The sequence below is a fragment of the Ctenopharyngodon idella genome, chromosome 11 (genome assembly GCF_019924925.1).
Source record: "Ctenopharyngodon idella isolate HZGC_01 chromosome 11, HZGC01, whole genome shotgun sequence".
Classification (NCBI taxonomy): domain Eukaryota; kingdom Metazoa; phylum Chordata; class Actinopteri; order Cypriniformes; family Xenocyprididae; genus Ctenopharyngodon; species Ctenopharyngodon idella.
In genome coordinates, this window is record NC_067230.1 from 3,704,413 (window position 1) to 3,719,326 (window position 14,914).

A 14,914-nucleotide genomic window follows, 5' to 3' on the forward strand; every position below is an offset into this window, starting at 1 on the left:
GTTATATCAGTCTCAAGAGAGGGTCCATCAGTTAATTTCTGGAACGCTCTGGATCCCTAGTGGAAAAAAAAGTATACTTTATTGTATTTTAAATATATTCCCTTTTTCTATAGTACATTGCAAATATACTAACAAAAAAATTACTATCTTTAAATATATAAAAAGTATATTAGCATCATATTTTCACAATACAACTTTTAACACACTTTAAAATAATTGTACTTTAGTATATTTTCTAAAAAATATATTTTAGAAAAATATACTTGAAGTGTAAGTTCAGTTCATTTTTTAAAAGTGTATTTATTTGCACTTTATAAAAATATATTTGAGGTATATTTTAACTGTGTGCTGAAAATGATCATTGTAACAATGCACTGTAAGTATATTTAAATACATTATTTAATATCCTGAAGTTGTAGTGTATTTAAAGTTAAATTTGAGTATGTTTTTTAAGTTTAGTTATTCATCCTTGGAATTCATTTTATTACTTGTGCTTATTTATTTCAGTATGACTAATGCATAAAAAGCCCATTTTTTAATATATGCAGTGTAGCCTACAATTGCCAAATATGAGTAAATATGTTTAATAAGTTTACACTGGTAGAATCATTTTACAATCATACACACATATCTATATTAGACTTATCTATATTATATTATCTATATTACTTAACACACCACAAGTAACGTTACATGCGAGAAAAATATGTTGAGTGGTTAAATTTGTATATGTGTCTCTGTTTTCAACGAGAGATTGTACTTTCCTTTGTCTGTACAATGTATGACCTGGGTTCATGAGCTTTTCCAACGACTTGCCGATGTTTTCCATCCTTTTTCTCCATCCAGCTTGACTTTCACACTTTGACCTGGATGCAAGTCAGGTAAACTGCGTGCTGAGTAGCGTCGGTTGTAAAAGTACTGGCATGCCTGTTTGGTTTGTTTGTCCTTCCTTCTGACTTGTTCATAGTCAGTTGACTTGGTAGCAGGTTCTTTGGCAGGATCGGAACTGTTGTTCTGCTCTGGCGTCCGATCATAAGTTCAACTAGGCTTAGTCCAGTTGCACTGATAGGTGTAGAACGATAGATAATCATAAGAGCTAGCTGTGGATCTGGCTGTCTGAGCATTCGCTTTGCAATAGCAACACTCCTTTCAGCAGCACCATTAGCCTGTGGATAGTGAGGACTGGAAGTAGTCTGAGTGAAATTGTATGTTGTTTTAAACTCTGCAAACTCAGCGGCCGTGAACTGAGTAGCATTGTCTGTCACAAGTTCATATGGGATACCCCATCAAACAAACATGTTTTTCAGATGTGTAATTACCTGCTGGCTTGTGATTGCTTGTAATTGTGCAATCTCAATATCACGAGAATAACAGTCCATGACTATAAGGTGTTTCTTGCCATCTAGTTCACAGATGTCCGCAGTGATCTTTTGCCATGGGCTGTTGGGAAGAGTTGTAACCATCTCTCTTTTGTGTAGGCTTGTTGACTTGGCAAAACTCACATGTCTCCACTGTTTTTGTGATGTCTTTGCCAATACCAGGCCACCATACTGACATGTTGGCTCATGTGAGACCTTGATGGCTTGTGTGAAGTTGACGTAACACCTCTTGTCTTTGTGAACCTGGAATCACTATTCTATCCTCATACAACAAAAGTCCATCAACTTCAGAGAGATGAGCTCTGACAGTGTGAAACCCATGAAGTGAGTGTGACAGTTGAGACATCTGACTGGGCCAGCCTTGGTGAATGTACTGACTGAAGATCTGAATCTTCTTGCGTGGCTTTCCTTATGGCACTTGTCTTCACTTACAGGCTTAGTAGACAGTACTGCCTGTACAAACACCTTGACGTCCTCCTCTGTGTCAGACTCGCCCTGATGTGTCAACGGATTTTGAGAGAGAGTGTTGGCCACCACGAGCTGTTTGCCTGGCACTTGCATTGCTTTGACATTAAATCTCATCAGGCGCATTAGTAGTCTTTGGCATCTTATGGGAGATTTGTCAATATCATGTGTTTATCAAGGGCACAAGAGGCTTATGGTCAGTCTGGAGTTCAAATTTATCCATACCTTGTAGATATCGTGAGAACCGCTCACACGATATCACACTGCTGTAATTTCAGAAATGTACATACAAATAACACAGTTAGCTAACAATGTATTAATTTAAGGAATGTATTAATTTAAGGTAGAAACAACGAGCTCATGGAAGTAATGAATACATATTAACAGTGATTAGGATATATAGAAAATTTTGGAATGGTGCATGCTGATCCAGAGTTTGCGTCATCTGAAGCTCTCGCAGGGGTTGGGGTTTTCTCTTTACAGGTGTTGAGGCAAGAACGTAATAGTCAAGTGCAATATTGCAATCTATGTGCGGCACTGAGGGAACTTTCTAGAAATAGGCAATAGCACTTGAAAAAACACCTGACCCATGCCACGCTATATATATACTGTATGTCACTGTAATCATCTTTACCTTCATTACAATCGTCATCAATCAAAACTTCAGCGCCACTGAAGTTTTCTTTATGCAACTGAGAGATGTGGTTTGCGTATACTGTGATGTATGCTGGTACTGACCACTAGGTGGAGCCCTGTATACATATATCAGTGGGGTGACACAAAGAATACAAAACAGTGAACAACTTGTGGTGTGATGTGTTTTTATTATATCTTTAGTTTCCTACGTATTAAGCCTAATCAGCTAACAAGGAGTTACTAAAAGTTATCACATGGTGTCAGAAGTTCACAATGGACCAGCTAAAACCTCCAAACGAACTGAGTTTCGAAGGAAATAACGCAGAAAACTGGCGAACCTGGATACAGAAGTTTGAGTTGTATCTTGTTGCAAGCGGAATATCCGAGAAATCAGGCAAGATAAAATGTGCCACTTTTCTTCATGTTGCAGGAGAAGAAGGTATTAAATAAGCGATAAAGGTATTTAAAACCATGGATTTTGAAGCGAAGCGAATGATTATGTAGTACTGAAAGAACAATTCAGGCGTTACTGTGAACCGAGGAAAAATTTAACATATCTAAGGCACATGTTTTTCACTCGAGCTCAGGGACCGACTGAATTGATTGATGCTTATGTGACTGAGTTAAAAAACAAAGCCAAAGAATGTGAATTTGCACAGTTGACTGAATCACTGATCCGAGACCGCATAGTGTGTGGTGTAAACAATGATCAAATAAGAGCTCGACTCTTAAAGGAACACTCCACTTTTTTTGAAAATAGGCTCATTTTCCAACTCCCCTAGAGTTAAACAGTTGAGTTTTACCGTTTTCAAATCCATTCAGCCGATCTCTGGGTCTGGCGGTACCACTTTTAGCATAGCTTAGCATAGTTCATTGAATCTGATTAGACCGTTAGCATCTCGCTCAAAAATGACCAAAGAGTTTTGATATTTTTCCTATTTAAAACTTTACTCTTCTGTAGTTGCATTGTGTACTAAGGCCGACGGAAAATGAAAAGTTGCGATTTTCTAGGCCGATATGGCTAGGAGCTATACTCTCATTCCGGCATAATAATCAAGGAACTTTGCTGTCGTACCATGGGTGCAGCAGGAGAAATGATATTACGCAGCGCCTGTGACCCCCTGCCTGCACAGGGAGCATGCCTTGCAACCATAAAGACATTTGTGAGAGACGCTGCGCAATATCATTGCGCCTGCTGCACCCATGGTATGGCAGCAAAGTTCCTTGATTATTACGCCGGAACGAGAGTATAGTTCCTAGCCATATCGGCCTAGAAAATCGCAACTTAGTACATGATATAACTACAGAAGAGTCAAGTTTTAAATATGAAAAATATCGAAACTCTTTGGTCATTTTTGAGTGAGATGCTAATGATCTAATAAGATTCAATTAACTATGCTAAGCTATGCTAAAAGTGGTACCGCCAGACCCGGAGATCGGCTGAATGGATTCGAAAAAGGTAAAACTCAACTGTTTAACTCAAGGGGAGTTGGAAAATTAGCCTATTTTTTTTTAAAAAGTGGAGTGTTCCTTTAAGTGAACCGGATCTTGATCTGAACAAAGCTGTGGATATCTCCAGAGTGAGTGAAGTCACAAAAAGCCAAAATAAAGCACTCCATGAGGAAACAAAAGTGACTGTGAATAAAATTAGCAAGCTAAAGCTAACAAAGAAGTCACCTGAGAATAGTTCTGCTCCAAGCGCATGGTCAAAGAAAGAAGAGGAATGTACCAGATGTGGTTACAGGCATGAACCGAGGAAGTGTCCTGCATATGGACAAATATGTAAAGTGTGTCCCTGAAAAAATCACTTTGGAAGGATGTGCAAAATGCAAAAACAGAAAGACAAAACAAAGTTCACAGTAAGAAAAGTTCATGAAATTGAACAAGAAGATCACACAGAACTGTTCGTGGGTGCCCTTGAAGAGAAGCAGACTGAAAAGAAAACCGAGAGACAGGTTAATAAAGCAGCGGATACCACAGTTGTCGAAAAAAGACAAGTGGACAGAAACACTTAAAGTAAACAAAAGAGTGCTTTCTTTTAAACTGGATACTGAAGCAGAATGCAACGTGATTTCTTATAAAGACTTCAGAGCAGTTGCAGGAAAATCTGTGACAATGCGCAAGTTGAACTGTGTGTTAGTGGCATACTCTGGCCACAAGATGGAGCCGAAGGGTAAAGTAAAGCTCATCTGCCAGTTCAAACACAATGAAGCTGAGATTGAGTTCCAGATTATAGAGAAAGATTCACCTGGTATCCTGGGGAGGTCTGCGTGCACAGAGTTAGGACTGGTCAAAAGAGACTACAAGGTGGACTGTTTAGAAAACACTGACATTCTGAAGGAATATGATGATGTGTTCAATGGTTTGGGGTGCATACCTGGAGTACATCATGTCAAGATTGATCTGACAGTGTCTCCGGTGATACATCCTCCCAGAAAAGTGCCAGTCGCACTAAAAGACAAAATGAAAATGGAACTAAATAGAATGGAAAGTCTTGGAGTGAGAAACAGACAGAACCAACAGACTGGGTCAATAGTATGGTGAAGCTGAACAAACAAGAATCTGCATTGACCCCAAAGATTTGAACAAAGCTATAAAAAGAGAACACTTTTCACTCAAGACAGTTGAAGAAGTGGTGAGTGAAATGCCAAATGCCAAAGTCTTTTCAGTATTGGATGCTAACCATGGGTTTTGGCAAATTCAGTTGGATGAAGCAAGTTCCAAGCTTTGTACATTTAATGCACCTTTTGGCAGATACTGTTTAAAGAGGCTACCTTTTGGTGTATCATCAGCCCCAGAAGCCTTCCAGAAGTGCATAGCACAAAGGCTTGAGGACCTGGAGGGAGTTGTGAATTTCATGGATGACATACTTGTATGGGGAGAAAATCTGGAAGAGCATGATCAGAGGCTCAGACGGCTTCTAGAGAGAATCAGGAGCATAAATCTGAAATTAAATCGGGAAAAATGCTGTTGTACCAAGGTGCAGTGCTTTTCTCTCTAACCTTTTTTAATCTGATGGGTGCAACAGTTTCTAATGTACTAGAGAAAATGGTGCCCATACTGCTAGTCATTTCCTCAAGTTCATCTGTGTGTTTGGGTACACTGAGCAGCTGAGACAGATCAGGCAGTTGTGATAGTGAATCTATCTATAGTTGTTGGGAGAATTGTTCTACCTAGTTAATAACACAGCACAATATGGCAAATATCAGCAGTACGTAGTATGCACGTTACAAGGTAGTGATCAGTGACATCATCACTTTGCGGTAGAATTTCTATATTGGTAGGATTGGTTCCATGTGATATAATTAAATCTACAGGTGCTGGTCATATAATTAGAATATCATCAAAAAGTTGATTTATTTCACTAATTCCATTCAAAAAGTGAAACTTGTATATTATATTCATTCATTACACACAGACTGATATATTTCAAATGTTTATTTCTTTTAATTTTGATGATTATAACTGACAACTAAGGAAAATCCCAAATTCAGTATCTCAGAAAATTAGAATATTGTGAAAAGGTTCAATATTGAAGACACCTGGTGCCACACTCTAATCAGCTAATTAACTCAAAACACCTGCAAAGGCCTTTAAATGGTCTCTCAGTCTAGTTCTGTAGGCTACACAATCATGGGGAAGACTGCTGACTTGACAGTTGTCCAAAAGACGACCATTGACACCTTGCAGAAGGAGGGCAAGACACAAAAGGTAATTGCAAAAGAGGCTGGCTGTTCACAGAGCTCTGTGTCCAAGCACAGCACTGCAGCTGGAGTCAGTGCTTCAAGAACCACTACGCACAGACGTATGCAAGACATGGGCTTTAGTTGTCACATTCCTTGTGTCAAGCCACTCTTGAACAGCAGACAGCATCAGAAGCGTCTTGCCTGGGCTAAAGACAAAAAGGACTGGACTGCTGCTGAGTGGTCCAAAGTTATGTTCTCTGATGAAAGTAAAATTTGCATTTACTTTGGAAATCAGGGTCCCAGAGTCTGGAGGAAGAGAGGAGAGGCACACAATCCATGTTGCTTGAGGTCCAGTGTAAAGTTTCCACAGTCAGTGATGGTTTGGGGTGCCATGTCATCTGCTGGTGTTGGTCCACTGTGTTTTCTGAGGTCCAAGGTCAACGCAGCCGTATACCAGGAAGTTTTAGAGCACTTCATGCTTCCTGCTGCTGACCAACTTTATGGAGATGCAGATTTCATTTTCCAACAGGACTTGGCACCTGCACACAGTGCCAAAGCTACCAGTACCTGGTTTAAGGACCATGGTATCCCTGTTCTTAATTGGCCAGCAAACTCGCCTGACCTTAACCCCATAGAAAATCTATGGGGTATTGTGAAGAGGAAGATGCGATATGCCAGACCCAACAATGCAGAAGAGCTGAAGGCCACTATCAGAGCAACCTGGGCTCTTATAACACCTGAGCAGTGCCACAGACTGATCGACTTCATGTCACGCCGCATTGCTGCAGTAATTCAGACAAAAGGAGCCCCAACTAAGTATTGAGTGCTGTACATGCTCATACTTTTCATGTTCATACTTTTCAGTTGGCCAAGATTTCTAAAAATCCTTTCTTTGTATTGGTCTTAAGTAATATTCTAATTTTCTGAGATACTGAATTTGGGATTTTCCCTAGTTGTCAGTTATAATCATCAAAATTAATAGAAATAAACATTTGAAATATATCAGTTTGTGTGTAATGAATGAATATAATATACAAGTTTCACTTTTTTCTCACGATTACAATGAATCCAAAATCAACATAATATATTGCGTTGATCACAAGATATTACTCACGGAACGATGTAACATACTTGGCTAAAAACATGTCTCTCATCTTTCCGGGATGCAGTGTGTATCCAAGGTTCCCGGACCCATCCATGTTTGTTTTCCAATGTGGAATAACACAAAATAGGTATCATTTTAAAGCTTAGAAACTCAGCTTTTTAATGCATCTAAACTTTTTGAAAAACTCCTAACCAGTGCTGAGAAGTGCCTCTAAACCGGAGTTTACCGTCCACGGGCGCCATCTAGCTGCGCAAAAATGAATGAACATTTTATGTGACTTTATATCTTGATTATTTTGGCCTTCCTGATGGTAGATTTAAGCATTATCCTCAATCACACCACCTTACATCTTCAGTAAACTCTTGCATTAAGAATTTGGGTGTACTGCTTGACAGTGGTTTGGAATTTTACAAGCAAGTAAATTCAGTTGTGTCAAATCTTGTTTCTTCCATCTTCATCAGCTGTCCAAAGTTAAGGCTTTCCTTTGCCCTCAAGGCTTTGAATGGGCAATTCATGCATTTTTTATCCCTTTGCTTAGATTATTGTAACTCTTTGTACTATGGCATGAATTACACAACTTTGCCATGACTTCAGGTTGTTCAGAATGCTGCAGCGATATTATTAAAAGGTTTTCGTAAGCATGAGCATATCACTCCAATCTTAGTATCACTTCACTTGTTGCCAGTTTGTTTTAGAGCTGATTTTAAAATCCTTTTATTTGTTTACAAATGTTTGAATAATTTGGCATCTTCCTATCTCTGTAATTTATTAGTCTTGCACAATTACTCAAGAGCTCTCAGATCAGGGACACATAATGTTTAGTTGTTACTAGATATATATTACAGCAAAGAGGGCATAGTGCATTTGCTGCTGCGGGCCTTAAACTTTGGAATAGTGTGCCCATCCAGATTAGATCTGCACCATCCCTTCCACCCTTCAAGTTCTTGTTTCTTCTCTCTGGCTTTTAATGACCAGTATATATTGATATATATTCACATGCTGTTTTATATCTTTTGTTTACTTTTTTTACTTATGTTTTCTGTTGTATATCTTATGTTGCAGTGTAAAGCACATTGGCCAGCTGTCGCTGTAGAAATGGTGCTATATAAATAAACTTTATAGACTTTAAAAGTGCATGGCTTAATAAAAGCATAACATTCCAGTTTAAAATGTTCAGAAATGAAACCCCCATGTGCTAATGAAAAAAAGCCACTCACATTTCAGATGAATATGCACTGACTTTCAAAAAAGAAAATATCCAGGAAATTCAACATGAAAAACAAAAATCAAGTTTGGACTTTGAATTTGCATTTACATATACATTATACATTTTATAAATTGGCCAAAACAATTCTCCTGATACTTGTTGCTGTAGATAGCCTTTTAATGGTCTGCCTGGAAACAAACCCAGCCATGACGCCAAAACCTCTCGTGGAAGAACTACGCCGTTGTGTTTACAACTGTGACAATGAGCACTTACCAGGATGAACTAAATGCTGGATTTTCAAAAGTATGTGAAGTTTGCGTTCATTCATCATCTTCACTTTATTTTTTGTGAAGAATGATTTTGTTGCACTTCTGCTATGATAAATAGACATCCACTCTTGTATTGCGTGTGTAACGGAGGCCAGCTAGTGAGAGTTGTGCAGGCTGACGACTGCAAGTGAATGCGGTGTTTAGCATCCTTGTTAGTGCACCTGCTTTGTTAGAGACCGACTCGGAGCAGCAAGGATTGGAGGGTGAGCTTTGGAGGTGTCATGTCTCCTTCAGACAAAAAAGCTAATGACGTGTTCTCTAAGTGCCCTTTTATACTCACGACTACAGGTGATGTCGCAGGCCAATGTCATTGCTGCGTTAGAGTCATACTTCAGACACCGGCTGGAGGTGTTCCCCAAAGTGTCTTCGGTTGCAGTGTCTTCTTCCACTTCTCAGGGAACCATGGTTACATACGTAACCTGAGAAGGTCTGCTGAGATCTGTGGCTGCATCCGAAATCGCATACTCCCGTACTATACTGTATATTAGGAATCTGAGTCTGATTGCCCCTCCCCCTCTGCTACATAATTAATTATTTAAAGTGCACTTTTTCTTTTTGGAATCTTCAGTGAAAACACCACTTCCACTAAATACTACAATATGTCATAGAATAGTGCATAAGTACATGAATTGGGACGCACCTTATGTGTCAAAAGAAGTATGAGCTGATCTGAATTCCCAGTTCTCACATAAGAGTAGGCAAAAAGTTCCCAGATGAATTACTTCTTCCAGCAAGATTCTGAAGAGTGCATACGATGGACACTTTACTATCCCGTGAGGCCACGGGAGGGTTTGTGAATGGCAGTGAAGCGACACAACTGATGCTGGTAGTTCACATGATAATGAAAACATGGCGAATGTAGTACGCCTAGATTACATTCATACTATATTGAGTAACAACTTTTTAGCAAAAGCTGTATTTTGTATTGTCCCATTGTATTGACACTCGTTCACAAAGCAGTCTGGAGTGAAAATGAATTGCACAGATATAAACAAATTTAGGTATATTTTGGGGTGTATTACATTCAAAAATAAAACAAATCCAGCGCGTCCTCAGTGGCTCAGATGTTAGGAGAAAATGAAGACTCCTATGTTCACTCTGTATCCAACAACAGAACACCGTTCAACACACATTTATTAAAAATGTGTTAAAAATTAAAATTTTGCATAATAAGTGCCCTTTAAGCTTCTTCTACAGCAGTCATTTATTTTTGCAATTATTCATATCTTTATTTTTGCACTACTTTATTTCTATTTTGCAATTATTTATTTTTGTTTGCAAAACTTTGTTTTCTTTTGCAATACTTTTATTTATTTATTTAAATATATCTTGATAAGATGACAGCAGCTCTATCAGTGCCAGGGAATGGTTTATGGAAATGGGAATGTAAACTTCCCAGTGTCCTACAGAGTTTAGATGCAACCTGCTACAACACAAGTAGTCTTGAATACCTTGATTGGCAAGTTCGGGCCTCCAAGAAAAGAGGCTGCCTCCGAAAACAATATTATATTACATTTTAACAAAAAGTATATGCCTCCAAGAGAATTAAATATATAATTAGGAAATATGTTTCTTCATAAAATCTATCAACCATTTAATTTTGAAAGTGTCATTAAGTGTACTATAATCTAAGGCCTCAAGTCCAGCTTGCCTTTTTGTGTCATAAAGTCATAAAGTATCCTTAATCACCTTCAGAGGCACATCTAATGATAAAGATGCATATACATATCTAGATATATCTTCCACTTTTGACAATATTACCCTCTCATTTATTGATATATCCCTAACCACAAATTACCTTTCTTTTTTGTTTTTGCAATAAGCTAAAATTAAATTCTCCATCTTGCCTCCGAAACTCCTCTAACAAGATGCAGTGACAGATCGTGTGGGCTCCACAGACTTGTCACATTAACTAGTGCAAAATTTTCAAAATATATTTATGATTAAAAAATTACTACAATCATAAAATGTTTTGTTCATCAAAGAGAATTATGAAAGAAAAATTATGCTTGAGAGATTTATTTAGCTGACAGAAGTTAAATCTGAATCTAAAAAAAAAAAAAAAAAACACTATTTTTCTGAAGTTTACATTGTGAACCTAATCGTACAGTAAAACAAATGCTGATTTAATAAAACAAGACAATCAAGGCTCAATAACAGAAAGAAACATGCAGTAATACAGGTTAACTAAACACAACAAAATAATATGAAAATTAGTACAACATTAAAGAAAGCAACTGTTTGATGCTATTGTACAGTTCAGGTCACTTATTTCTCCTCAAAGACTTCTCAAAGTGAACACCAGAGATGTTTATCATATTTTTGGCCCTGAACTGATGTACATCATGTAAAATCAAAGCACTTTGTTCAGTGAATAGTTATGGTCTTGGTTGGTTCATTGAATAGAGCACAGTTCAGGTCACTTCTTATTCCAGAGCTTTTCAATATGTACACAGTCTCACACCAGAGATCCGGCTCATCTGTTCTTGTCTTGACAGCAGTGACATTAAACTTCTCATATGGAGGAATCAGCACCTCTTCCTCAACAGAATACTGAGAATATTTTGTCACATTAGCACCTTCACAAGTATGGATTGCAAAACAAGATACAGTTCCAAAACGTTCTGCTTTGTCGCGATTAAGAGAGGATGAAGCAAATGAGCCAAAACGAACTTCTTTAAAAACACGCCCATGAAAGTCAATGTTTGTACCACGAAAAGTATCAAAGCATCTGTTTTGTTTTTTCTTCAGAATCTGTATCGCTTCTGTTAACAGAAAGTGAAGTGAATACCATTTGTATTTCATGTCTTTGAAATTTTGTTTGCCATTACGAGTGTCATGATTGAATTCACTATATACCTTATCATCAGTGTACACATGTATGGCAATTTTATGTTTTTTTTTTAGATTGCTAAAAATATTCCATCTACTGATAACATTTTCAGCTTCTTTCCAAGCATCACTAAAATTTGGAGAGTTTCTTAATTCTTTATCCAGATATTTGTTCTTCACCAGATCTGCCATGTTCTCTCCACAGCCGTAATACTGGTCATCAACAGAGTTAATTGCCTTATCCAATGGATATATTGTTTCTTCAACAGCAGCTCTGTGATCCTGCAGCAACATGAATCAAAAATGATCACATCTTCAGTATTCATGTCTGTAATATTCATACCAGAACACAAGCTTACCTGTCTTAGGGCAGCTAAAAAGAGAAGAGCTTCAATGATCAGCAGCATCTTGATTTAGTCAAATCCCTCAGATCTAGTGATCTAATGAAGAACAGATGCTGAAACACAACAATAAACTACATCTATAATTCAGAATATAATGGAAAGGATTATGTACATTGATTTGTCCAATTAAACTGTTCACCAATTTCTTAATACAAGTTAAAATTCATATACATTCTGACAAAAAGCAGAAGTTTTTGAAATAATCACTGATGGAAGTGTTATATTGACCTTGTTCTTTAACAACAAACTTACCTGAGAATAATCTTGTCTCTTTTTGTCAGACGAGAGGAGAAGATCAGAAAAGTCATTCACTCACAGCCGGACGACAACTACTCTTCAAATTAAGAGATGAAAGAGATGCCTTTATATAATGGATGAAGGTCATGTAAATAGGTCACATGTTTATTACTTGTGAAGATCTGGTCAGTGTGTGGTTTCTCACCAGACAAACTTCCTGTCTAAGATGAAGACCAATTTTTTCCAACCTGATCTCCTCAGATCGTGTAATAATGGTAAGTGATGGTTAAAAACAAAAAACAGTGACACTTTAGTACGGGGAACACATATTCACTGTTAACTATGACTTTTCCCTCAATAAACTCCCAATTTACTGCTTATTAATAGTTAGTAAGGTAGTAGTTGTTGTAGTGGTTAAGCTCAGGTATTGGATAGGATTAAGGGATGTACAGTATTGGCCAATATGTAGGCTAATAAGCAACTAGTTAAAAATGATAATTGTTCCCCATACTGAAGTGTTACCAAAAAACAGTACTTTTTTTCATTTCAGCTTATTTTCAAGAAGCATTTCCAAAACTTTCTGCTACTTTATGATCAGTTAAAGAGATACAGGTCAGCTCAAACAAACCTGTTTTTTTTAGATTTTTAGATTTACGATACACAAATAAATCTTCTCAATTATTTACTATTTAAATTCAATCAATTAATTTCAAGTTAATCAAATATGACTTCATGTAATGGGAGGAACACTTTAGAACACTTAAGACTCATCATCGCTCAGGTTTCAGCAGAACTATTACTCATTTTGTGAAGCATCATGACGTTAGTAAAACAATCCACAAAACCACAAGCTTCACTCTTCTGCACAATGAAAACCACAAAAACTCCAACATGACAGAGGCTCTTCAGCATGTATGAGAAAGATTAGGATGAAAAAATGTAAGAAAAATGAATATAAAAAATTATTTTTCAAAGTTCATTGAAAGAAATCAAATTAAATTCTACAAGAAGAAAAAATATTTTAGTGTATTGGAAATACTGTATATTATTGCTGCAAGCTTCAGTGCACTTGGGTCATTTAGCAGTTAATATAAGCTGGCAGTTAGCTAGAAAGAAAGCACTGAAATTGTTCAGTAATATGATGCAAAAAGAATGAAGAAATGAATTGGAGACATAAAAACCCTGAATAGGGTCACTTAAAAATAACTTTATTTCATTATTTTGAAATCATGTACAAAAAGAAAATTTTGACAAAGAATTATTGAACTAACCTAAAAAAGATGAAATCATGGAAATTAAAAGCACTTTGTTCAACGCACACCATCCCAGCAGGCACAAGACATCAGTGTAACATCAGGAAGACTTTGGACAGACGTACAATTTTGGTTGAAAATGAAAATCGGGTTGACATCTAATGCCAATGTTTGTTAGGTAACAAGCTCCAATGTTGGACAGACATCAAAAACGTCTCAGGTTACAGATGTAACCCTGGTTCCCTGAGTAGGGAACGAGACGCTGCGTATAACGCATTGGGAACCTTCTGCGTGTTTGCGTCATTGAAGCACTCATGTATCTAACCAATCGCGTAGCGAGACGTCAGAGGCGGGTGACGTCACGGACCAGGAAACTATAAAGCATACCCGGATGCAGAGATCGCTAGCTTCTGGGATAAGTCTGAAGCAAGCACTCGCAAGTATGCTGGGGGTACGGCAGGAGACGCAGCGTCTCGTTCCCTACTCAGGGAACCAGGGTTACATCTGTAACCTGAGACGTTCCCTTTCGTGGGAACTGTCGACGCTGCGTATAACGCATTGGGAACGCAATCCCAGCTGTGCCGTAACTTCACGTACTTGCCAATGTTAGCTTGACAATATAGAAGACCCCGGAGTGGAGCCGACATCCAGGTTGTAAAACCTAATAAATGTGTGCTGGCATGACCATCCAGCTGCATCACATATGTCATCAATGGAAATTCCAGACATCAAGGCTTTTGATGCCGCCATACCCCTAGTAGAATGGGCACGGACATTCAGTGGGGAAGGCTGTCCGGCCGCTTCGTATGCAAGTGAGATGGCCTCGACCACCCACTTGCTCATCCTCTGCTTCGATGCTGGGCCCCCTTTCTTAGGGGACCCATAACAGACAAACAGTTGATCTGATTTTCGCCACAGGGCAGCTCTGTGGACGTACGCATCTAGAGCCCTCACTGGGCAGAGCAGATTCAGCTTTTCCTGATCCGAATTCCCAAAGGGAGGAGGGTAAAAGGCCTGGAGCACAATAGGGCCTGGGACATTGGTGGGGACCTTCGGCACATAGCCAGGTCTAGCATGAAGAAATGCCTTCACCATTCCTGGGGCAAATTCCAGGTAAGATGGAGCAACTGAAAGTGCTTGTAAATCTCCTATCCTTTTCAGGGAAGTGATAGCGAGTAGGAAAATAGTTTTTAGAGTGAGGAATTTTTCTGGAACCTCCTCTAATGGTTCGAAGGGAGCCTCGGCTAACCCTTGCAGTACCACGGCCAAGTCCCAGGCCGGAACCCTTGTGCGCACTGGAGGCCTCAACCTCAGTGTACCACGGAGGAAGCGTGTGACGAGGGGGTCTCGTCCAACCGAGGAATCCCCCTCAAGAGGAGCA

General features: G+C 38.5%; 1 protein-coding gene across 2 annotated transcripts; it reads right to left on the bottom strand.

The window, feature by feature from the left end:
• Nucleotides 1-10,749: 10,749 nt before the first annotated feature.
• On the bottom strand, nt 10,750-12,865 carry LOC127523071 (NAD(P)(+)--arginine ADP-ribosyltransferase 2-like). Of its 2 annotated transcripts, none has more exons than XM_051913551.1 (3): nt 12,296-12,865; nt 11,999-12,079; nt 10,750-11,921 (listed from the first exon to the last, which is right to left on the bottom strand). In XM_051913551.1, the coding sequence occupies exons 2-3, from the start codon at nt 12,044-12,046 to the stop codon at nt 11,175-11,177; spliced, it is 795 nt and encodes a 264-aa protein (XP_051769511.1). In that variant the 5' UTR covers nt 12,047-12,079; nt 12,296-12,865; the 3' UTR covers nt 10,750-11,174. The 2 variants fall into 2 exon arrangements, with proteins under 2 accessions (XP_051769511.1, XP_051769509.1); XM_051913549.1 differs by having other exon boundaries at nt 10,834-11,921; nt 11,999-12,096; nt 12,296-12,553.
• Between the last annotated feature and the right edge of the window lie 2,049 nt (nt 12,866-14,914).